At 31.4% G+C, this 25,311-nt stretch overlaps 1 protein-coding gene across 1 annotated transcript; it reads left to right on the top strand.

The window, feature by feature from the left end:
• The first annotated feature begins 3,319 nt into the window (after positions 1-3,319).
• On the top strand, positions 3,320-25,311 carry LOC130891722 (putative uncharacterized protein DDB_G0271606). Its single transcript, XM_057796621.1, has 15 exons — positions 3,320-3,504; positions 3,991-4,489; positions 7,743-7,892; positions 8,138-8,309; positions 8,364-8,548; positions 9,434-9,533; positions 9,672-9,721; positions 10,208-10,252; positions 10,319-11,081; positions 11,161-11,688; positions 11,950-12,898; positions 14,557-14,734; positions 14,792-14,848; positions 14,906-14,989; positions 25,050-25,311. The coding sequence occupies exons 2-14, from the start codon at positions 4,386-4,388 to the stop codon at positions 14,937-14,939; spliced, it is 3,315 nt and encodes a 1,104-aa protein (XP_057652604.1). The 5' UTR covers positions 3,320-3,504; positions 3,991-4,385; the 3' UTR covers positions 14,940-14,989; positions 25,050-25,311.

The following is a 25,311-nucleotide window of genomic DNA, read 5'->3' as shown; positions in this document are numbered from 1 at the left end:
CTAATAAACTAACAAATAATTGAAGGATTTGTATCCATAACAAAATAAATATGCATAAGATGATTGTGGCATACTAAAGGATTCCGGGAAATGGATTTGCGGAAAGGATATTAAAATAAAGGAGGTACAAGAAGGGGGAGGGGACCAGAAAAAAAAAATGGTTGGATGCAGTTTTGAAGGATATTAGAAAGGTAGAACCGAATTGGAGCGCAAAAGTACAGGATCTCAACATGTGGAGAAGAATTGTGAATTCAATTGAAGACCTATGAGAAAAGAAAAATAAGAAATGGGTGTTAGATTACGTTCTTAATGCAATCATATATTCTTGTTATGGTGACAAATATCATTAAGCAAACTATTACAATTGAAGAATGTTTAAAAATCACTTTTATATAAGAAACTGTTTATTTAAAGCTTGTGTTATGAAAAGTTTAGTACTATATATCTTGAGGAACTTTATTCTTACGTTGATAAGCTTAATTTCTAATGATGGATAAATGAGATGGTAGAACGTTTTATGATGAAGAAGCATCATTATCATTAGCAGATCCAGATTTCAATTTCTAATAATAAATAATTTGCGGTTGTGGTCTTCCTTAGTTCTGTAAAGGTTCAGGTTTTCCAACAGTACGTCATTCCATAGCTAGAGATTCTGTTGGTGATAACGTATTTGCAATAGTCTCCATAAAATTCAAGTCTTTCAGTGTATTTTCATCTTTTGTAATGTATTGAGTCCCGGGTATTTACAGTAAAATTATCAGATTCTACTACGACAAATCCATTACTTAATGTAGGAATCGAATCGCGTCCATTCGCAAGCAAAAACTGAAATATTTTGAGATCTCAAATCCCTCTCGCTTCCGTGCTCGTTCTCTCGCATCATTTTCATCATCACTAAAGACACACAATTAGTATTAAGCCGATTTCGTTTATAACAAGACTAAATTTTAGATTTTACACAATTCAATTTTTTTCAATTGCCCAAGTCATATAAAAGAAAATTTATAACCGAAAGACCTGCATCGTAGTCGAGTATACTTATGTATAAAAGGAACATCACTCTTCGAAAACTGAGATGCACTGTCCGATAGTCAGGTATAAGCTTAATAGACTCATTTGAAATGCAGATGTATGGTCAGTATTCCGTATAAGATGTGTACAGATGGTCGAGAAAGCATGATTTGTGTGACCACTAACGGACTCCAAGGCTCCGAGACTAACTTCATCCCTAAGGTCCCTGTTATTGCTCATTTCTCTTGACCATATAGTCGGCCGCCCCTTTTCCTGGTTGCTTATCATTATTAAAGTAGATCATGAATTATAAAAGTTTCCATTCGTTATTTATATGCGTATGAAAAAGGAACATGGGTAATCTAATATCTGCTAGTGTCAAACGGGTATAATTAACAGAAGTGAGGATTTGTGGGACCGAATTTATGAATAAGATTCGTACCAAAAATTGTTACAGGGTTTACTAACAAATATTTGGAATTAAAAAGCTTCTTTATAAGTAGAAAATTGTGAATATCTGTTTATAGAAAGATTGGGATGAATATGAATACAAGGAAAAAAATATGCTACGTTGTCAATGGTTATTGTATTAATGAATCTGTTAATTGACAAAATAGAAAATAAAATTGTTGAATGGGACTTAAAGTCGAACGAAACCAAGCCGTTAAACAGCTTATTATAGGCTTTTAGGCAGTCCTAGATATAAAACTATCAAAAAACAAATGGGATTTATTAGGAGGTATTGATATCTAGTTAGCCTAGACCAATTACATGCAAAAACAAAATATTGCGTTACCATAGCAACGAACAATAACTTATTAGAAGTGGCAGTGTAAAGTTTGACGTCAAAAAAGTAAACCAGAGTTACGCAATAAATTAAAAGAAAAAAAATGTCCACCGAAATTGTGAAAATCGAGAAATTGGAGTATCGAGCCATCATGAAGTACCTGTATATAAAAGGGTTAAGAGGTAAGCAGATTTACTATTTATATAATTATTATTATATCTCCAATAAAGAATTTGTATCAATATGCAACAAAAACTGGCAACAAAGGAGCAAGATAGAGCCATTTATCTAAAACCAAAATAGATGTTACACAATAAACAAAATAAAATTATGGTGTTTGTAAACTTTAATTTATCAAAATTAAAATACAATCTTCACAAAACAGGACTCAAAAATCGCATATCTTATAAAAAAGTCATAAACAACCTTCCATGAATTTTGCAACTGAATTATCTAAAATAAATCTGTCATAATAAAGAAAATAATTTCATTAGTTTTTTATCTAAGTTCAACCAAACATAACGTATTTTTACATTTTATTCAAAATAATACTCGAATATTTTCTCGAAACATACCATTCTACAATAACCATTTAATATTCCCCATCAAAATTGATATACGTACTTATTTAATCTGAATAAATAAACTCAATAAATTTAATAAACCAATGTCTAATTATACTCGGTAATGTAAACTTACGCAAAACGTCAGTGTGGATTAAGAATAAGTCTTGATACCAAAAAGTGTTACCATCTACTGGTTCATTGAAACATTTGAAAACTATTAATTCTAACATTCTAAAGAAACAGAAGTTTCCTTAATGGCTTTCTCTTTCGAAGTTTCTTGATTCACCAATAGAGGTCGGTAGAAGTAATTCATGGTTTATATTTGCAGGTATCAAATTATTTTTTATCAAATAATCGTTATATGATAAAAATAATCTTTGAAACATATTTGTACAACAGCAGAAAAAGTTGTTTTAAATATGTTGTCAATTTGTTCAATTGTATAACTAATTAGACTCCTAGTTAACTATTTTATTCATTTACAACTTAACGTAACTGGTTAATGAATTATAAATAATCACAAATCAGAGAAAAAAAATTTCCCATCAAACGAACCAACTCTATTATATATTGCACAATAAACGCAATAATATATTTTATGTATACATATGTATATACTATTGCTTCATAATGTGAGCCTATAAAGGAATAATTAATTTTACATTCCATTATCAACTTTTCATTATAAATCAATCACTCCAAAAACCACATTCGATTCGACTATTTTGTATACTAGTAATTAAAAAGGTGCCTATTTTCCTACGACAATGTTAACAAGTATCTGTGTGTCAAGTTGAACGAGACCCAAGAATGTATATTATAGTTACGTAATACCGCCTCTTGTAATGATTAACAACGAAATTTCAATAATTATTTTTTAATTCTAATAATAAAAAGTCAACCAAACAGCTGACTAAACATATTGAATGCTGGATACTAATTCGAGATTGTACTCAATGTGCGGTAGCGGTAGACACTCTTTTATATTAGAGTTCAAAATATACAGTGAAGTGCTCTATTCATTCTAATCGATAACTTCCAGTCAACAGTGACGTAACAAATACTCTCAACAGGTGAATCTAATAATGGTATAAGAACTCTGATTTATCTAGTTTAGCATCGTAGCTGCTTAGCAAAGTGGTAATTTCTTTAATCTACACATTAAACCAATAGAAATTTTGGAATATCGAAATCTAATGTACAAACATACTGTTTGCTGACAGCACTGTATAAGACTAATGTGAATTAACGAACACACAACCTTTAAAATGTTGATAAGCGTTGTTTGACACTATATCACATAAAGTATATGATTTATTTTTTGTTATGTCGACACTACGTGATTTAGTGATAATATGTCAATTTATAAAAAAATCATTAATTACATAAAATATATACATTAGAGTTAGCTATATATAATATAATAAAAATTTTGTCTTTAGCCAAATCAAATACATAATTTTTTTTATTTAAAGAAATAGACTAATATATGATATACTTAAGGTTTTACTGTTTGTCATACTATATATTCCATAAATAAAAATGATACAGTCTCTGTAAATAAATATGAACGCGAAATGTCATTACAAGAATCATCAGTAAAGAATGTTGTATAAATTATTTTAGAGAATTGGTATGGTGATTAATCTCGCCTCCGCCACTGGATTGTAGAAGAGCAGTCGCACTTAAAAGGAAACTCCAACCTTCATAGGCACCGGGGTACTTACACACAGGCGTACAAACAAACATATAATCAGTAAAGTGGAAAGTCTAGATATAATTATTTTCCAACAGTACAAGAAAACGTGAAATCTAACGGGTTATCGTCACGCTGACTGGAGCCTACACACAGTTACCTTTGTAAAAACAAAAATCTAACATTAATGTCAAACAGTTATTAAAAAGTGTTCGTAGTCAAAATTGATCATCGAAAGTAGTGTTTTCCCTTTGCTTTTAAATAACGGTGTGGAATATTGTAGAAGTACTTTGTGTTTGATAAAAGTGTTTGTTAATTAAATAGAATGGAATTTCACTATAACATCAATGAGATTTTTAAGTCTCCAATAGTAGAGATAAATCACAGCCTCATTCCACCTGGGTACACTGGAGATAGGAGAGCATTACGGTGAGTTCCAAAATATTTTTATATATTTAAATTGAATCATAACATATTGCTATTAACAGTCATTTTTGTTTTATAGAACAAATACCTATGTGTTTTTCTATTTTATAACCATTCTCCTTAACCTATATGATTAGGGATAAGATAATGACTGAGTGTCCGAGTGTAGTGTCACTAAATTTAATTTTGAATTTAATTCATTATCATTGAGTGATATATGATATGATTCTATTATATATCACATTATTAAACACCTTACTATGTACATAATGGTATTACATTCATTATTCATAAGAAAAAAATATAATCAGCTAAAAACTGTAATGTTGTCAATTTAAATATTTTAAAAGATTTTAGTGCTAATTAAATCAATCTAGATGTTTGACAAAAACTTGGACTTTATCAGGATCATTTGAATGAATTTTATAAAGTTTCATGTTGAGCAGTTACGGTAAACTACAAATATGCCAAATAATTATTCAATAAATACCTAGGTTGGTAGTGAACGTTTATCAATAGCTAGTCAAACAATATACAACTTGATATAAAGTATTGTACATAATACAATTTCATTATTTTAGTAGTATCTTTGGTTAATCTTTTCATAAAGATGAAAGACTTGAGAAATAGTTAAGTTTTTCATTATTTATGTATGTATAATATTGACTTATGTAAAGCTAGACATAATTTAATTCATAAATCTCCTACACGGTTGGCCTTGGTCATACCTATATATCAGATGATATCAGCATTGGAAAATAAATTCTTGTTTTTAAAAATAGATCATTGATTTGGAATCGCGTACTACTAATATGTATACATAATTATAATTGAAAGCTGTTTTTCATCTCTATGGAACTTTTGGATTTTCTAATGACTTCTTTATTTATTAATTAACTTTTACTGTTGCAGTTATAAAATTAACGCTCCGCTTAGTTTGCTTGTAAACGTTTTAACGTTAAAATGTTGGGTTTTTATGGGTGCAAAGACAGAAACTGTTTTTACCTATAACAGATTCAAAAAGTTCTCATTTTAATACTATGTCATTATAAACTTTTTTACTCAAAATTAAATTTTATCTAAATTAAAACAAAATTTACAAAAGATTTCCATTCTTTTCTGTTAGTTTTGTTAGCTTTGTTCTTCCGTTTAAGCTTCTAAAGATGTAATTAACAGTTCAAGTTTGAGGAATGTGAATTTTTTTATATATGTGAGCCAAATTTCTTCCCTTTACAATAGAAAGTTAATTAAGAGGTGTTGGTAGAAGTATATCCTACTTACACCTACACAAATTTGAAAATAATATCAGTAAAGACATTATGTGATTTCAGATTAGCAAATATAAAATGTACCTCGTGTATATACATATATAACAGTTTCAGTTGGAATACAATTTCATGCAATTCCAAATAAAATTAACTAATGCTTGGTACAAATCGATCTGTGAAGTAATAACCTGCATGTTAAATTTAGTGGTTTACACCTTTACAAAGTTTTGAAACAAATCACATTTCCAGGCAACACGCTATGTACTCAAATTCATTATTACTGCTTTTTATACCATGAATAACAATTGTGAACTTAAACTTTTATGTAGGTTAGACATGACTTGTGTAAAGTTTAAATGAAAATAATATGTTGTTGGAAAATTGTGGTTTTACCATTTATAAAATTGATTTTCTTATAAACTACATATTTCTTCTGAGAAATAATAGTTTGCCTCTATAATTTTGGAAAATAACAAATTTGTAAAACAATTTTATGTCACTCAAAAATCAAAACAAGGTTGGATTTGTCACTATTCATGCAATAATGTGCTTTCACTATTAAACTATATTTGAAAAATGTTTGACAGTCAAAATTTGAAAATTTCGTAAAAATATAGTCATAAATTAGTCGTCTATGAATACTGCCAAAAGCAAGCTGAATATTTAAGCAACGTTTGAGTAGTAATATTTAAACTTAAAAGAGCTTTTTAATGAATGTTGAATAATCCCAAATATTGCCATTTGCTTTAACAAAATAATTCTATGCAATGAGAAAGAAATCTATGTGATTTTTTTTAAATCCAAACTTAACGTGTCAATGTTCTTATTAAAATTAGTGGTAATTGTGCTTGTTGCTTGGGGCAACAAAACATTGAGACATTATTTGTTTTCTTCTTAAGATGTTTAAAGAAAATTTGTTATACTGTATATATACAGTGGAGCGTTGGAAATAAATTTCTTTTATTAGTAAAATACACCAGTATCCATTGCATTCCTACACATGGTAAAAGCTTTTGATAAAGTCCCATAAACGAAAATATAAAAGAACCTGCAGAAAAGAAATGTTAGAAGCAAATTAACAAGAAACGAGAGAAATATGAAATCAGAGACATTCAAAACACAAGGAGTGCAACGAGGAGGCAGTCTGAGCCCATTAATATTCCTTGCTTACTTGGATGAATTAATTAGAAGTGCAGGGAAGAGAACTAAGCCAATTCATATTGGTTTCTGATAACTGAAATGTATCGATATATCGAAACACGCCTTTGCATATGATATAATGATTATAGCATAGAGTTAGAATAATCTACAAGAAAATTAAATCAACTGGAATCAAATATTGACAGAAAACGGAATGAAAATGAATAAAAAGAAAGCCAAAGTTGTGGTAGGGTTGATGACGAACAAGTTAGTAGCTTCCAATACTTAGGAATTATATTGGAAGAAATAGAAAGACAGGATCTAGAATTAAACAATAGAATAGAGAATGTGAAAAAAATATATTATGCGTTAAGTAAGGGGCTCATAAACAAAAAAAAAGATATCCAAAGAAAAAAAATGAAATTGTTCAAAACAATTTATAGACCAATTATGACATACGGCTGTGAATCTTGGGATCAGAGAGAAAAATAACAGTAAAACTATACATTAGAAGAGTGAAAGGAGTAACTAGAATTAATAGACTCAGAAACTCGCATATAGGAGCAGATTTAAAAGTTGAACCCACATAAGAATACCTAGAGAGAAGACAACTAGGATGGTGGGGACACTAAACAAGATGGATAATTAGTACAATTAGGAACAGATTATATATATATATATATATATATATATATATATATATATATATATATATATATATATATATATATATTCAAACTCCACCCATACTAATAAAATTGTTCTATATCACATTTCAGGTAAATTTCCTAATAATATAACATTCAATGTAAATAATTTTATTTTATTATTGAAAATTATTGTTTTAGGGATGTGGTTACTAAAGTATCGGAAATAGTAAATGCAATGGGAGAAGCTTCTGCTGCTGCTCAAGGATTGACTAAACCTATAACTACAGCTGACCGACTTAGAAATTCTGAGCATAAATTATACTTTTTAATTGATCCAAATGCAAATGGGTAAGTAAATTGCCAGCCTAATTTTTTTATTAAATTGAACCTTTACATATAAAATAATTGTCAACAATCTAAGTTGAAATTTTTGGAACCATTGGTGATATTCTACTGAACACTCTGTTTACACTACCAGTACACCAACACTCACAATTTATACTGTCTGACACACGTTTCGATAAATAAGGAAAATTTGTGATATCATGTTAGTTACCTACTATCATAACATATTACTTGTTGGTTTTTTTTAGATCTAAAGGAGCAGTAACAGGGATGTTAAAAACTGGTAATAAAAGTCTGTATGTGTTTGATAGAGATGGGGTGCATTATCAAGTTTCTCCTCCATGTTTGTTAGACTTTTATGTGCATGAAACAAAACAACGCAATGGATTAGGAAAGCAATTGTTTGAATACATGTTAAGGGTAAGCTCTTTCATAAGAATTATTACATTTTCATTCATCAAAATTCCATTCCAGAAAGAAAATATTGAGCCTGTACAAATGGCAATTGATAGACCAAGCGAGAAATTGTTATCGTTTTTTAATAAGCATTACTCCTTGAAAGAACCAGTGAAGCAGATGAACAATTATGTAGTTTATGATGGATTTTTTCCTAGCAAAGAACCTGGCACTCAAGCGACAGATGTAAATGAAACAAGAAGGTAATTTTGATATATATTTTTTTATTTTTGTATATTGAATAGATTATAAATTCTCTCAGAATTTGCCACCTTTTTAACACTCTGCCTCTTAACAAACTAATTCAGTTTATTAGATACCCATTTTCCAGCTGTTTGCATTTTTTCCTCTGTGAATTCGTTTCCAATCTGTCTCACAGGTCTTCATATATTTTCTTTAACTTCTTTTACTATCATTTGTATATTATTATTTTATTTTTATTTGACATGGTTCTCATGTTCTCAAACTCTCTCTTCATTTCTCTATTTTGATTTTTACCTCTAATTCTTCTACTTTTTATTCTATTGCTTTCCCTAGTTTCACAAAATAACTTGTTACCTGTGTTTTATTCTAAGTAGGCATTACCAAAAAACATATGTCTTTACTTTTTTGATTTATTTCCAGCCTAACCTTTTATGCTTCCTTTTTGCAATTTTTGAGTTTCTTTTCAATTGTATTTTTAATTTCTCTGAGTTATGTCATCTGTAAAGGCTATGTATTGCTATTTATCAAGTATTAGATCATGACTTGATTAAATTACTTCATTTTGGCAAGGTATTGAATGGAGTGGGTACAAATATTCCTAAACCTAAATCGCAAACATTTAAGGAGTCATAGTATGAACATTAACAAGTATCTTAAAAACTAATTTTCCAGGTGCAATATATGATATATCTAAATAAAATATAATTACTCTAACCCTTCTGAATGATCATTTGAAATATTATTTTAGAAAATGATAATTATCTTTTTAAATAAAGCATGACATATTACTCAAATTTGTAACTTTAAAATGGGGTAGTTACTTATCATTTCGGCTCTGGTGAATATAACTGCTTTTATTCTAACACTCCATCAATCGATTGTAGCGTAGCAGATGTAAAGAAGAATTCCGCTAATGGATTACAGTATTTCCAATCTCCTATGGGAAGGTATGGAGCTCCTAGACCACCTTGCAGTATGGGACAGGTATACATCATTTTCACTCACTATTAATCAATTAATTTTCACATTTCATTACAATTGTGTGTTGTTGGTCAGAGAATATTGGATGTATCTAATGGTACAAATTATATGTAAAGTGGTTTTTGTTTGTTGTTTCTACAGATAATCCACAACCAATCACCTACAATCGAACAAAGACAAGAACCGACAGGGTAAGTAAGTTTGTCTTTTCGAAACTGTTAAATAGATACATTTGGACTCTGAAATCTATTAAAATAGTACTTCTATTAAAACCAATTCATGTATTGTTATAATATGTATCATTTAAAAATTGCATTGTTGGGGTCTGTAACTTGCAGTTTCCTATCTCTCAGAAGATTTTTGTTATATTTCATTGTTTATTCAAAAAATAAGTACAAATAATTTTTCTGAACCTAACTAATTTGCTTTGGAAATAGTGTTGTGATACTATACATTATTTGTTGAGGTGCATATTTGTTTACTTAGGTCATTTCTTGGACCCCGAAAGAGACGCTTTAGGAATCGAAGGTTACTATCAGTTAAACCATGTTAACAATGAACAAACAAGTATTTATATGTACTTTAAGTTTGGGAGTCCAAGTTTGTCTATAAAGATTATAAATTTATATAATTACAAAGTTTCTTTTTAAATATATTTTACACTTTTTATATGCCAGTGTTCAGTCTATGCCTGTTACCAATTATCAGAGTGAAAACTTTAGGTAAATATAAGAATATTACAGTTTAAATATTTTCCACTTACCAATTTTAATCCTTTAATTTCCTAGTCCTCAACCAGATACCTGTGAGACCAAAAGTACCCCTAATATGTATTATGGAAATTATCCTGTGAATCAAAGCCAATTTCAGATGAATCAAAATTGGCAACCAGATCTAAATGTTCAATCTTACGCAGTTAATACTAACAATAATAATCAACCTTACGGTCACCCCACCCAATTACATAATATGAATTATCAAAACCAAAACTATCCAGCGCCTAGTAATATACCATATCAACAATCCACTTATGTGCAGAATCCTCAAGGCAACACATTCAGTCAGCATTCACATTTTATACCCGCACAACAGTCTCAAATGAACACAATGGGACAAATTTCTCATATGAATATGCTCGGGCAACCATCCCAATTAAGTATGACCGGACAACCAATTTCAAATCTAAATGGAGAACAGTTAGTAAACATGAATGGAGTCCCAATGTATACAGGTACTCAACCAGTTCAAATGACCAATTACCAATATCAACAACCCATTCCCGTATCTGGAGACTTTAGAAATGCACAAGTGTCTCAAGTCGCTCAACAACATACAATGCCCACTTCGTCCACTATTAAAGTTTCATCTTCAAAACAGAAGGTGAAAAATGGTATGGATCTACCCGAACCCAAACCTGAGTCCAAATCTAAACAGGCGAAACAACACCAAGAAACTGTTAGTAATATGCATACAGGTCATGTACATGATGCAACATCATATAATATGACTCAACGTCAAGAACCGTTAATGTCATATACTCAGAATCCAAGGGTGAGTAATAGACAAAAAGATGTCCAATTAGATATAGAAAAATATTATCTTGTACTTATCAACATAAATTCAATTTTAGATACCAGAACAAACAATTCAACATCATCAATTGTCTCCGAATCATCCTCACATCACGCAATCGGCTATGTATCCAGCTGTCTCAGGTCAAAATCCTTCAATACAAGGTTTCTCAATACCCCATGTCGCCCATACAGTCCCCAATCTGAACATACAACAATACATCCCAGGAACTGTAACATCAGCTCAATATTTAGGTCCGGTTATGAACCAACCTAATCTACCTGTACCCCAAGTACAAACCCCAGCTGCTTCTGTACAACATATAATGCAAACTCAACCCCAAATTATACAAAATATTGAACCAAAGTTTGAAGATCCTAACCACATCATGGGTGCTGGTGAACCTAAACCGATGATCAATTTGCAACTGCAGCAACCTGTGGTAGAACCCCAATATCAGATGTATTATCGACAAGCACCAGGAATCGAGGCTGGAGATTACAAACAACAGACACAATCACAAAAGGCACCTTCGAAAGCTGTTGCACCACCTAGATCTCAGAACGTTAAACCTGTTGCGTCGAAGGTTAATAAACACAAAACTAAAAGTAGGCAAATGAGTTCGGATAAATTTTCCACCTGATGATTTCTAAAGATACTTTGTAATTCAGTTTAAAACAAGTTTGAATTTGGCATATAATTTTCTTATATCTACAGATTTATATAGAAAGAATTATAATAAAACTTATTAGTATTAGAAATGCCTCTTGTGGAAAATTTATCCAAGCTAAGCCTCTCTACATAACTTTCATGTGAATCTATTGCAAATAACTTTGCATATTTGCAGACTGAACTTGTACCAAATAATTCCCAACCGAATTACATCAATAATCCCGGAAATATACAGAAAGAACAAAATTTTCCTTATGCCGTAACTTCTGCTGAAGCAAATCACCAAAATTCATTCCAACAAAATTATCAAGATCAGTCAACTAATTACAAGAATCAACAGCCCGTTCAACATCATCAAGTTATGTCTGCACAAAATGAACCAAATATCGCTGCTCCGAATCAGAACATAGCTCCAAGTTATCAAAACCAAGAAAATTCAATTCAGCAGGATGCTCCAAATCAAATGTTTCAACAAAATCAGTCTGCTGTGAATTCATCAAATGAGATCATGCAAAACTCAAATCTATCAAATACAGCTCAACAGGTTTTAAATCAAAACTTCAATAGCGAACAGCTCAATCAAAACTCTCAAGCAATAACACAAGAAAACCAACAACACAATGTTCATCTTCAACCGAACACTATTCCTAATATAGAACAACAAGGTGTTCAAAATCAAAATATTGTATCATCATCAACTACAATTCAACCCAATAATCAACAAGTCCAAGAAAATGTACCCAACATCCAACGCCCAATTTCAAATCAACCTTATATTTATCAGGCATACCAGAATGTCATTCCGTCTCAACAGCATTACCAACAAACGAATCCAATACAACAAAGCCAATCGGAGTATGCTGTTCGACCAAATCAAACTCATCAAAATTATCAGCTTCAACCTAATCAAAGTCAGCAAAATTACCAGCTTCAACCGAATCAAAACTACCAGCATCAACCTATGCTATCACAGCACAACATTCCGAATCATTCGCAAGTTTATCAAAATCATCAAGTACCTAATTCTAATACAATCCAACAAGTGGAAGTGCCTAAAAGCACGCCTTTTGCTAAAATGGATCAAGGTGATCATGCTATGTATGGAAACAATGTAAATCAATTAGGTAATAATTTGCAATATCCTTCTGTATGTCTTTTGGGAGAATGTGAATTTAGAAATACTTTTAAGGAATAACTTGATGTGTTTTTCTAATTTTATGTCCAAGACTTCCTCGAGCTCGAACGATTCAAAGTTCTAGTTAAATCTATTGTGCTTCTAGACTAAGTGTTGCATCTCTGGAAAATTTCTTGCATCTTCCCATTACTTCAAGTTTGAGGAAATTTTGTAAACTGGTTATGAAGTAATGAACAGAAATAAACACTTGTAGGCAAAGAAGTAGCTTATGTAACATGGCGCAGTGAGTGGGACTGAAAATGTGATTTTCTAAAATTGTTTCACGCTCTTTTTATCATTATTTCATTTTATTTTTCTCAAGTTAACATTAGTAGTTTCTACTGAACATTAAAAAAATGCTGTTTTTTTCGAAAATATGACGTTGTATTACATTTAATCTCGGATTTATATTTTCCAAGTTTCCTCTGATTTATATTTTTCTGGAAAAATCGAAATCGATTATTAATTCCTAAAGAATGAATGTTTCCATTATTCTATTGATAATTAAATTGCAAAAAATAGCAACGCATGAGCTGGAATCATTTTTGAAAAATTTAAATCCTGTTTAAAAAAAAGCTAAGAGAGAAAATCCTCATTGATGGACGTCAATCCTAGAGATGTTTTGCCATGTTCCTCTTGCTGAGCAGAATGGCAGGAGTAGCATTTCATGTAACTGTATGTTCTAAGAATGTCATAAACAGTGACTTCATACCATACCAAGTTTTAATGTTTTTTCCTGTTCTATTGCCAATATGAATAATTTTATTTCACATATGATTGTCTGGTGATGTGTGAGATCTCAGTGCACTTTGTACAAACATAATGTACGCATTTCATTCATTTGTTCAATGATAATATTTGCAATAGTTATTTAGAATGAATGGTAATGAAAAGTCGGATGAAGTATACAATTTTCCCACTCTATTATCTCCCTATATCTTCTTCATCTTTCTCTCATAATAGGTCTAACGCCTGTTCCTTGTTCGTTATCTTTTCTCATGCAGGCTCTAAATTGTCAATCCACCTCTTTCGTGGTCAATCCCTACTCTGTGTTCCAATTGGAGATTTATCCCTTGCTATTTTTACCAGTCTATCCTTTGTCATTCGGTTGTGATACCCATTCGTTAATGTCGCATCATCGACTGATGATTTGGCTTTTTTCTCAGTCTAATAGGCCTTTTCCAGGATCCACCTGAGAATTTTCATTTCTGTGGTCTCCAAGAGTTGTTTCGTTTTTGATGTTTCTGATGTATAGGTCTGATTTCTGCTTTATAAATTCATGATTTTGTTTCTTGTCTTAGGTGTTTGTTGCGTCGTACTATGTTCTTAAAACATCTCGAGACCTTATCTGCTTCACCTACTTGTCCTCTCGACTTCATTTTTTTCTACGTCTCCATTAATGTTAAGTTTAATTCCAAGGTACTTGTATTTCAATGTCTGTTGTATTATTCCAAGCCTCCAAGTCCTAATTTACATCTAATGAGCTCTTTTGATGTTGTCATGTTTTCTCTCCATATCTGAAAAACTAAATTCTTTGCATCAAAGTTTGTATTCTTGAAATGATACACGCATGATTTTTACCTAACACATCATCATATATTGATATAGGACATACAGTTAATCAAGCAGGAGATTATACACTTCAACAAAACCAAATTCAAAATCAAGAACCTGAGAAGGAATTGCGGAAACGTAGAGTGCCATCTGCTGCCGAACTGTTCAAAACAAATAATACGGAACAGTTAGTTACACCGTCGAGAACAAAAGCAAAACGGTTTTATAATAAGTAAGAAACTTGATTTGTTCCTATTAAAGTTATTATAAAATAACTCCTGAATTTTAGGTTAATACAACCTTCTGAATGCGAACTTACATACGGATATCCGCCTCAAATAAATGAGTGAGTCAAATGAGTTAAAAAATCAAAAGTGAATATTCAAATTTATTTTCAATTTAGGTCTCGAATGTCCTTTATCCGACAACGCACCTAGATCCTACCAACCCTCGTTAAGTTCCTTTATCTAGTTGATTCGGTTAGAAGGTAAAGTGTAAAATATTATTTATGAGATTCTTTAGTTTTTCAAAAAATGAAAATTGATCGAAATAAATTGAGATCACGTTTTTTAACCCTTTGAGTACTGAATTATTTGAAGACTTTTCTGAACATAAATTATGGATTTAATTGGTTGCTATATGGATTAATATGTAAAACATTTATTTCATTTGGAAAATATCAACATTGTTGATATAAATATATTTTTTAAATTAAATTTCAATTAAAAAATGTAAATAAATTTATAAATGACACAAAATAGAAATATTTAAATGCAAAGGTGTCTGGTACTGTTTGCACCGCCAAGTGGTTTATTTTCTTATTTTATGATTGTTTATAACATACGCGCGGAGCCGTAAATAGGGCGGTGGCACCGGTGCCCAGGCACAGGGCGTAGACTATGGGGGACGCAAGAATGACCAGACCAGACAGGACTATTATTTTTTCGGTTTGCTCCTGATAAGTTCTTCCAATATTTATTTACTGAGAAATGAAACATAATGTTTGCTCTCCGTATAAAATTCGGTAAACATGTAACAAATTGTCAGTCCACGTGGACTCATCATCTCGACTGTTTACCAATGAAAACATCTAATCGTAAACATAAATGCGTTTCTATTGGCCGAAGCTGTCGGTAGACAATTTCTTCGAAACATTCCTGCCAGAATGTCTGCGATAAGCATTGGCGTGGCTTGTTGAGATTAATTTAATTCATAAATTTCTTTAAATAAATAGAAATATGGCGTTTTTTAGATCATGGGCGAATGAAGAGAATGAAATTGTACAGTGTAGTGAGATAAAGACAAGTATAAATTTAATAATAAAGATTTAAATGTACAAAACAGCAAGTTATTTTAAATATATTGGAATATTTAAAAATGAAAAATATTCAGCAATCTGATTATGCAATCATAATAAGAATTGCTGAATTAACTAGAGTAAATAAATTTTCCATTTATCGAGTAGTCATGAAAGGGGTTGCTGTGGATCTTTCACAGAACAGAAAAATATGTAAAGAAAAACTGAAATCAGTTAACAAAACTTCTCAAGTTTTTATACGTAGGACAATTTATGGTTTATCTGAGGAGAACAGGACTGCTACATTAGAAGTAATACAGCAAAAAGTAGCAAATTATCCAGAATACAATTAAACCAGTTCAGAAACATTGCGTCAAGTTTTGTCAGCATGTGGTTTTAAACACAAAAAACTGAATAAACGTATGGCAATAACTGAATCGTCAAGGTTAGTTCGATGGCGATAAGATTATTTACGTATAAAAGACTACCGAGGCTCTAATACACACATAATTTATCTAGATGAAACATGGTTCGACAGTCACGATGTAGTAAATTTCTGTTGGGTTGTCAATAGTAAAAATTGCTGTTTGAATGAGCCATGTATCTAAAGGGAAACGTATTATAATAGTACACGCTGGAAGCAAAGACGGTTTCGTGCCTAATGCTTTATTAATATCTGCTAAAAATTTTAAAAACTGCGCAGATGATTATCATGAAGATATGACAGCAGAATTATTTGAAAAGTGGTTTATTGAAGAGCTGTTACCCAACATTCCACCACAATCAGTAATCGTTATGGACAACGCATCCTACCACTCGCGGCAACTCCTTAAGATACCAAATAGTAGTAGTTCATATTTACTGTGGCGCTGCAGTCACACGAATAGAGTTGACATGAGCAAACGTAAAATCAGAATTACGAAAATGTAATCAGTGTCCAGAACTGAGAAAAGAGGTTGTAGAACTCGTAAAGAAAATTATAGCAGCAGACCGCCAAGAACTTTGGAAAAATTGTGTTGAACATATTATCAAAGAAGATGAGTATGTGGTATCAACCGTGCCTTTACAACCCTTCATAATTCAATCAAATGATTACTCTAGTTCAGACGATTCTGACTACCATTTTTATTTATAAACATACTTTGGACTCGAAATGTTTCTTTTTCTTTTGTTTTATTTGCAGAGAATTCATTTTCCTTTATGGTTTTTGCTTTGAAATTTCGTTTTCCAGAAAAAAAAACGAATGGAGTACAAAAAGTACGTTTGTCTAAATACCGGTGCATAATGCCGTCCAATTAATAATGATTCGATTGCCTTTCAACGAATACTTTTTCGCATAAGGTAAACATATGGGTGATTCCGTTCTAACTGTGATTTTTTTATTCAAAATTTCAAGATTTTAAAATTTAACTTTTCTAACTTTTTTATGCATATTATTCATCTATTTTACTGTAAAAATAAAACTCTAAGAGGAATTTACTACAACTTCAAAGTATCACGAGCAAGACACAAATGTCGGATTTTGAGTTCCACGGTACTGACTCATTTATCCACGGTACTGACATGGTAACTTAAGATATTAAACAACAAGTGCATCAATTTTCCTCAGTTTGATCATAAACATTAGAATTTATAAGGTAATTAGTTTAAATCATTTGTTACGACAAAAAAAATTAATAATTTATCGGTAAATTCTAGGAATGGACATGACACGGTACTGACATTCAAGTGATGTAGTATAAGTTTTCTTTAAGTGGCAAGTTATATTGTATAAAAATAATGTTTAAATATCTTAAGAATTATTCAATTAACACAAAATTTTTATTAATTGATTATTAATTAATGACTAGTACAAAAAAACAATACAGGACATTGAATATCACAGTTATAATGGAATCACCCATATATTTAAACGTATTTGTGAAAATAGTAAATTTATGAGGTATCTACGCCTATGGTATATCAAACAAAATTATAGGCAAGGGTTTTTATAATCTGCAATTGATATTGGAAGAACTATACATGCCAGTATCATCATCATCAAAAACGTCTGTTAAGTTTGGTAATCGCGCTCATTTTTTTGGCAGTGCACGAGCATATTTGTGTTTATTGTCTATCGGAGTCAAGCGGTGCGAGTTATGCGGACACCGATCCGCATAGGCCGATTATTAGAGGATGTTGAGAACAAATATCTGTGTGACGAATTTCTTTATGTAGCTAAAGATGGTGAGCACATTAGTTATACCATTCTAAGTTCAGATAATATAGTTTTTGCTTAAGAACAGCCTTGTACATAAAAAAGACGTTAACGGAACTCACTCATTTGTGGTCTCATTTTAACTTGTGTATTGTGTAGTTGTGAATAATATTTGCAAATATTTTCGAATAATCATTTTTTCACCAATACAAACTTAAACGTAATTTATATTATGCTACCTTCCTTATTCAAAACTACCATAACAAGTAGTGCAGGGTGTTATTTTATGATGGACGTATGAAAACCCAAGTGGCCCAAAAATTAAATCTTAAGCATCAGGGTGGGCGATGCATTTGCACTAGAGGATGTTTGAGTTTTAGTGAGTGAGACACAGTGGGTGGTATAAGAAACGAAGGGTCCACTTAAATAGTTCGTCTGCTTGTTTCCTCACATCAGTTCAAGTTTTTCCAAAATTAGATAATTGGTCCACCAATACCAAGCTCCTTGTGCTTTATTTTATCACCCTAAATGAAATAAAGTAGACCTTTATATATATGTAAAAAAACAAGGACGCAGTTATAGAAGCTCGCACAAGGCGCAAAAAGGCTATTTGCGGCACCGCGTACGCGGCACCGTTATGTGGGTTGTTTCTTTAATTCTGTTGCCGGAAGATTTTCCGGAAAATGTAACCAATTTTTTGCTCGCAAACGATGTGGCGCATCGCCAGTTGAAGGGCGCCCACGGGTGTAATAATTTGGCCAGACCACATGCACCAATAATTCTTCAGCGATTTTTAAACGAAATTGGACAATGCCTGTTTTGAATTTTGAATTGACTTTATTGTGTAGAACATGTGATTTTAAAATGGCCATGTCTATTAGAAAAAATGCTTTCACCTTTTCACCTTTCAAGTATTTTCTCATAACAGGAAAGCACGCTAGCAATTTATCCTGATTATTAACGCCTCCCAAACCTCTATAATATTCGACTACAAATGATGGTTTTATAATTTAGACGAAAGTGTCATCTTTTTTCGCTTCTCTGTATCAACTAAATCAATATTTGAATCTTTTTTGCTAAGCATCCTTTTTATTTTCCCATCTTAGTGCTAATAAACCGTGGGTTAATAACATTTTGGTTTCTCTTTTTGTTAGTTTCAGGGAAGCAAGCTCTTTTGGCATGTGTTTTCTGTTCTTTCGCTCAGTTTCAACTACATTTGTATCTTGTTTCAGTAATTTTAAATATATTTATGACACCTAATACCAATTGACCATGTACAGTGTGTAGCCGTTTTTCAAAATTGGTTATGCCACTTCTAGGACAACACTGTCAGACGTAGCTATATCAGTTCCCGGTATTTCATCTGTGCCAACATAGATTTTAATACGATTAAAATAACCTGATGAAGACTCGCAAAGTTTATAGATTTTCATTCCAAATCACGTTCGTTTTGATGGATTGAACTGAATATAACTGAAACGTCCTTTGAAGGGGATTAATCTAGCGATACTACGCTCTCTGAAGTATAAAGATTGTCAAAATGTATTATTCAGTTTATCAACTCAATTTCTTGTATTTCTAATTCTATAATGTTTATCCAACTTTTCGTTGTCTATAAACTGAAGTAAACTTGTGATAATCAAAAACCTATCCCCTAGCATAGTGGCTTCAAAAATTGGAGTATTTATAATAGGTCTTTTTGACCGAAATGAAATCTATTTGGAATCTTTGGAATTATTTGATTGACATATCTGTTCGTTTCTTCTACTATCATTTTCCGAAAATTTTCAGTAAGAACTTGGATCTAGCACTTTCAATGATGTAGAATTATCACCTAATCTGCGCAGATACAAAACATTGATTTCAGCTATTTCTTGAAATTGTTTTATATCAGCAAGATTTTCTTTTTTGTCTCAAATCCATTGTTCTTTCAATTGTTCGATAGCAAATTCACTATCGCTCGCTAACAGCCGGGTGCTTTTTTAACGTACTGCTATCGTCAGTATTAATTTCAAAATCATTACAGTTTTCATAATTTTCATTCTCTAATTCACTGTAATCGCAATTATCTTATCTTTAATTCTATTTCATCCGAACTATCATTTTCGCTGTCATAATAGTTATTTATGCAACAAGTGAGTAAAGTAATACTTATTTTCACGAGTAGGAAAAGCCGAGGGCGAGTGCGGCAATTCCTACGAGTGAAAAAAGTTACTTTACTCACGAGTTTCATATAAATATTTTTCTACGTTAGTAGTAGTTATCAATTTTTATTTTGTAATAGTAATATTAAAAGTAGAACTGTGAGCATTATTAACTTGAAGTGAAGAAGTTACATTACTATTGGTACTTGAATTGGCAACATTTAACGAGTTCAAAGAAATAACATCATATATAGTTGTATTAGTACTTATTGGATTGTTGGTAGGATCGTGAACTTTTACAATGTTGCTTGAAGTCGAACTAGTTGTTCCCGTTAAAATTTTCACTGCGGAATCCATTTTGTTTTTTATAGAGTTGTCTACGTAACCCTCCGAACTGTGTTAGATTTCCACCCACCGCGCTTCTTTAGTTGAATCATATCACTACTGGAATCCGAAGAGCTTCGAAATGTATGTCCAGTGTAGTATTTTGGATTAAGTAAGTTCACATATGTTACGATAAGTGAGGGAATTTTTGAAAAGGTATTAATACCTACAAGTTGGGTTTTGCATTTTCCATTTCTATAGTGCAAAAAGAAATGATCTATTTTGAAATTTGTGAGTCGTTGGTTTTTATATTTTTTATAAATGTTTACCAAGTTTAATCTATTGTCAGATATTCCACCAATAACAATAAATCGACGTTGAACATGAATTTTTGTATCACGTACTGTGATAAATGAAGCATTTCCGGTATTATTAATATCGTTACACTTCATTTTACATAATTCCTTCCTCCACAGAGCTCCTGCGATTCCGAATATTAAAGCAACCTGAAAGATGTTACAAATAATATCTATGCTTACATTAAAATTTTTTGCTGTCATACCTCAAGCATGAGATAATGATCATCTGGAGCTTGCAACAGAAACTTATTAATTTATTCACGGCCAAAGGTTTTAGATTTTTTGGGTCTGATTTATTTTACAAATATGCGTTACGAGTTTTTACTGATGTCTACGTCGTTATTTACCATTAGGTTGCCTTTCATTTTGAATAAGTCGACCAAAGTGTTGAAGACTTCCACATTTTTTATTTAGTTTCAAAGTAAGCCAGTAACACTCTTTCTGTGAAGCTGCTTATACTTTTTTAGTACGCCACTCCATAAAAGAATTATATTACTTTAAATACTGTTCACTGGATTTCTCAGGGAGATGATTCATAGTCGCTACAGTTGCCGACTCAACATCTTCTGGTGTGCAGTTTAAACTTTGTTCACCATTTCTCTCCATCACTAATATTATTACTAGACTCCTTTCAATTAGACACTAAACGGATTTTATTGAATGAATATCAAGAAATAAAAGTTTCACAGAAACGAATTGACATGAGAAAGAAAGCCTTCACAACTAACTATTTTGATAAACAATTTTATAATTGCGTTAAAAAATGACACGTTACGGCATTGTTTTAAACGCAAAAGCGTGAAAAAATGAACCGCTACGGTACTTTTTTCATGCTTTTTGACCGATTCAGAAATTACATTCTTTATGCAAATGAATTAATTAAAACGGAATATAATAGCGAACGTAGAAAAAATGATTTTTTTAATTCAGACATCTTATATTGCGTATTAAAAAACGGGGATAAAATAATTATAAGTGGAATTAACCTTATTTGAAACTGTAAGATGTAGAAAACAAACGATAGGCAATTGTTTACGAACAACGCCAACTGGCTGAGGTACCGCAAAAATCAACACCAGCTTTTCATATTCAGATGACGAGTCAGACTCATCCACAGTAACTTCACCCAAGTAAAAAATTTACGAGTATTACTCGTCAAATGTACTCAAAGGGTTAAACTGAAATTAAAAATTAGTTGGTGATATTGAGCCAACAAATTTTATTTTTCTCCCAATATATGGTTCTTGCTTTTGTGCTATTTACTCCCCTACCTATTTTTTGCTATTTTTTTATATTTGATTTGTTTTGAAATATCTTTATTCAATAAACTACGCATAAAAATCAACGCATTTTTTTAAATAGGAAAAATTCTCTCTCGAGAATAAAATTTGAATCAAGCCAATGGTTAAAACTTATATATAATAATTTATCATTGTACACAACAAGTTTTTGGATGTTTAGTAACAACACGACGAGAAGAAAATTATTTAATCCTCTGTATAAATCTTGAGAAGTCTATTTAGAAAACTACCCTCATTTATATATTTCCCAATCATTAATCGTCTATACTTTGAAAGATTTTTATATTTTACAATTTTCTCTCAAATATCTTTTCATTAACTTTTCACGCCATTATACCACAGCTTAACTAGAAATCAATTTTTTTACCTATTTTCTTTATTATATTATAAATAACCATGTTAAAAGCTTTATATAAAATACTGTTACGCCATCTATAAGTAACATAGTATGCTACTTGATTAATTACCATTAAATGATCAATCGTTTTTATGTTGATTTGTCATTAGATCAATGTATTGTTATCAGTATTTCAATTTACTGTTTAAAGCAAAAATATATTTTTATACAATTAAAGAAAATAGGTAGGCAACCAAAAAACCATTAATTTGCCTAGAGATATTACAGGTAATATCTCTATGTTAATTTGCACTGTTTAATCCTCAAATTCAAATTTACATTTTACAACGACCTACCCGATATACTAATCACATTAGTTCAGCGTTTCCCAAACATTTTTGACCGCGGCCCAGTACGAGATTTTAATTTTTTCACGACCTACCTTATAAAACAAACATTTGTATACAAAGAAATTTTGATTTTTGATAAAAATCAAAATAATTATATAACAAAAACGTAAATAATTCGACACATCGGTTATCTTCATTCGAAAGTTTTACATATTATATTGACCTAAATACAAGGTTGGTGATGTTTTTTATCACATAATAATTTCAAATTAGGTTCGACATCTAATATGTTTCGATACACCAAGGGTAAGACCGCATTTTCACATGCATAACTACGTAGTGCCAAAAGCATTAAAAAATGTATGGCTATGGTATCCTATAAACGTCGTCGGCCGCGTACAGAGTCACGCCGAACGCCACGTCACTTTGCTTACTACAGAAATGTACTGTTGCCTCTGATGTTGGCGTGTAGATACTGTAGGCGCAATTCAAACGCTTTGCGCGGCATCTCTAGTTATTTCTAATCATTGCAGAGTAACGTTGTATTTGGCGTCAACACAAAATGTCAAAATTAGATAAAGACAAAGACGAACTATTGATTGAATTAATCCAAGGTTATTGTGCATTATATAATAAAAGTGACAAACAATTTCTTCAGGGGATATGGGTTTAGTACACCTTTTTGATGGCATTTGTATTATAAATTCCCAAACAAGTTCTACGATGTTTGAATTGTTCTTGATTGACACGAAAATATTAAATCATCTTGTGTCTCCTCTTCTTCATTCACTGTTATGAATGAGACGTCGACGTTCGCGTATTAATTGGATTGAACGCTGATTTTGGGTCTGGTGTTCAGACTTCAATTGGAACGTTTACACTAGTCGGGCGCCGCATACAGCATTTAATAGAAGACCGAGGCCTATCGCTTTGACGTTTATCCTTGGATATTCCTTTTGACAGCGCAACTCAAAATTTATTGCTTTTTCTTAAGATCGGTACCGCATGAAATTCCAATTAAATTATTAACTTCTTATTCACAATATTAAGCATTTCTTCCTTTTCAATATCTACAGATAAATGACATCCAATCCACATACATTACTGACCATTCTACAGGAAAAAATTAAAGAGAAAAGACGGGGAAAGCTACCCCAACGTCTTTTGTTTTTGCAGGACAACACCCCTGCACACAAATCTCATGTTGCCATGCAAAAAATTCGTGATTTAGGTTCTGAATTACTAGAACACCCCCTTTATTCACCAGATTTGGCACCGTCCGACTATCATCAATTTCCTCAACTGAAAAAAGTTGAAAACGTTGTAAATTTTCTTCCAACGAGGAGGTAATAAAAGCTGTGGAGGTCTGGTTTACAGAGCAAGAAGATTTTTTTTTGAAAGGTCTAGAGACGTTGCAGGTTCGCTGTAATAAATGACTCCAATTAAAAGGAGAATATGTTGAGTAATAAAATATTTTGACATTGAACTTTTATTTGGTTTTATAGTAGGCTGAGAATTTTTCAATATATCCTCATATTTAATAGCTCCGGATGTTCTGGATTTGAAACTAACAGTGTTTCCAGATGTAAATCTTCTTCGTGATCCTAGTTTGAATGGGTTTCAATAAATTTAGGTAATGTTTCAAAAGATTCAAAATTTTCTTTCAAGAGTCGTTTCCATAAATTGAATTTTTCAATTATTTAAGTAATTTTTTCCGAATATTTGACCCAAAGCCTTTGAATTCAATAAATTGATTGTATGTCGCATAAATAAGCTACTTTTATTAACCACTCGAAATCGTGGAATTTAGCCTTAAATCGAAAAGTTTATTTAGATGCTGGAAGTCTGCTATTTAATCGACGAAACCTAAAGTATTTGAAAAATTGTAACTTACGTTAAAGTTTTTTTTGTATTTACAATTTTTCTGCGACCTGGTACTGGGTCGTGACCCATATTTTCGGAAACGCTGTACTAGCTCATAAGATGAAATATTGAGTAATTCATCGGAAAAGTTGAGTGTATCACACGTGTGGAAATTGCATATTTAATACTTTTGTGACAAGATGATATACCACCAGCTACAAGCATGGAGATTATTCTATTTCCCGCATACATTGCGCAATATATTATTTTTGTGTAGATTGTTAAAATATAAATTTATTATTATTTATTATTAATTTGCATTTCATTTATTATTTATTATTATTTTTATTCACTTTATTTTTATTTTCTCCCCAGGGCACAAATAGTATCTCAATAAACTTAAAAGTATACCTTAGCTATATTAAAAAAATATTCCAGTGATGTACAAATTACAAAGGACGTTGCCAAACAACAAACTTCTCAAAAATTGGAACGTCCACGTTCACTAATAATCCAACCAGAAGAATCTATCAAAAAAGAAGACGAACAAATCGAAGAAAAGGAGCTAGAAGATTTGGGCAACGGCCCAAATCCGATAGAAGATGTTTTAGATTCCTTGGAAATGGGTATGGAAAAA

The sequence above is a fragment of the Diorhabda carinulata genome, chromosome 3 (assembly GCF_026250575.1).
Source record: "Diorhabda carinulata isolate Delta chromosome 3, icDioCari1.1, whole genome shotgun sequence".
Taxonomy (NCBI): domain Eukaryota; kingdom Metazoa; phylum Arthropoda; class Insecta; order Coleoptera; family Chrysomelidae; genus Diorhabda; species Diorhabda carinulata.
Note: the sequence above shows the minus strand (reverse complement) of the source record. Positions and strands in the feature narration are given on the sequence as shown.

Bases quoted from the DNA above. Each gene is read 5' to 3' on its own strand.
- LOC130891722 (XM_057796621.1), top strand. From the start codon at position 4,386: ATGGAATTTCACTATAACATCAATGAGATTTTTAAGTCTCCAATAGTA. The intron at 4,490-7,742 runs GTGAGTTCCAAA...TTATTGTTTTAG, and splicing joins GGAGATAGGAGAGCATTACG to GGATGTGGTTACTAAAGTAT. The intron at 11,082-11,160 runs GTGAGTAATAGA...ATTCAATTTTAG, and splicing joins CATATACTCAGAATCCAAGG to ATACCAGAACAAACAATTCA.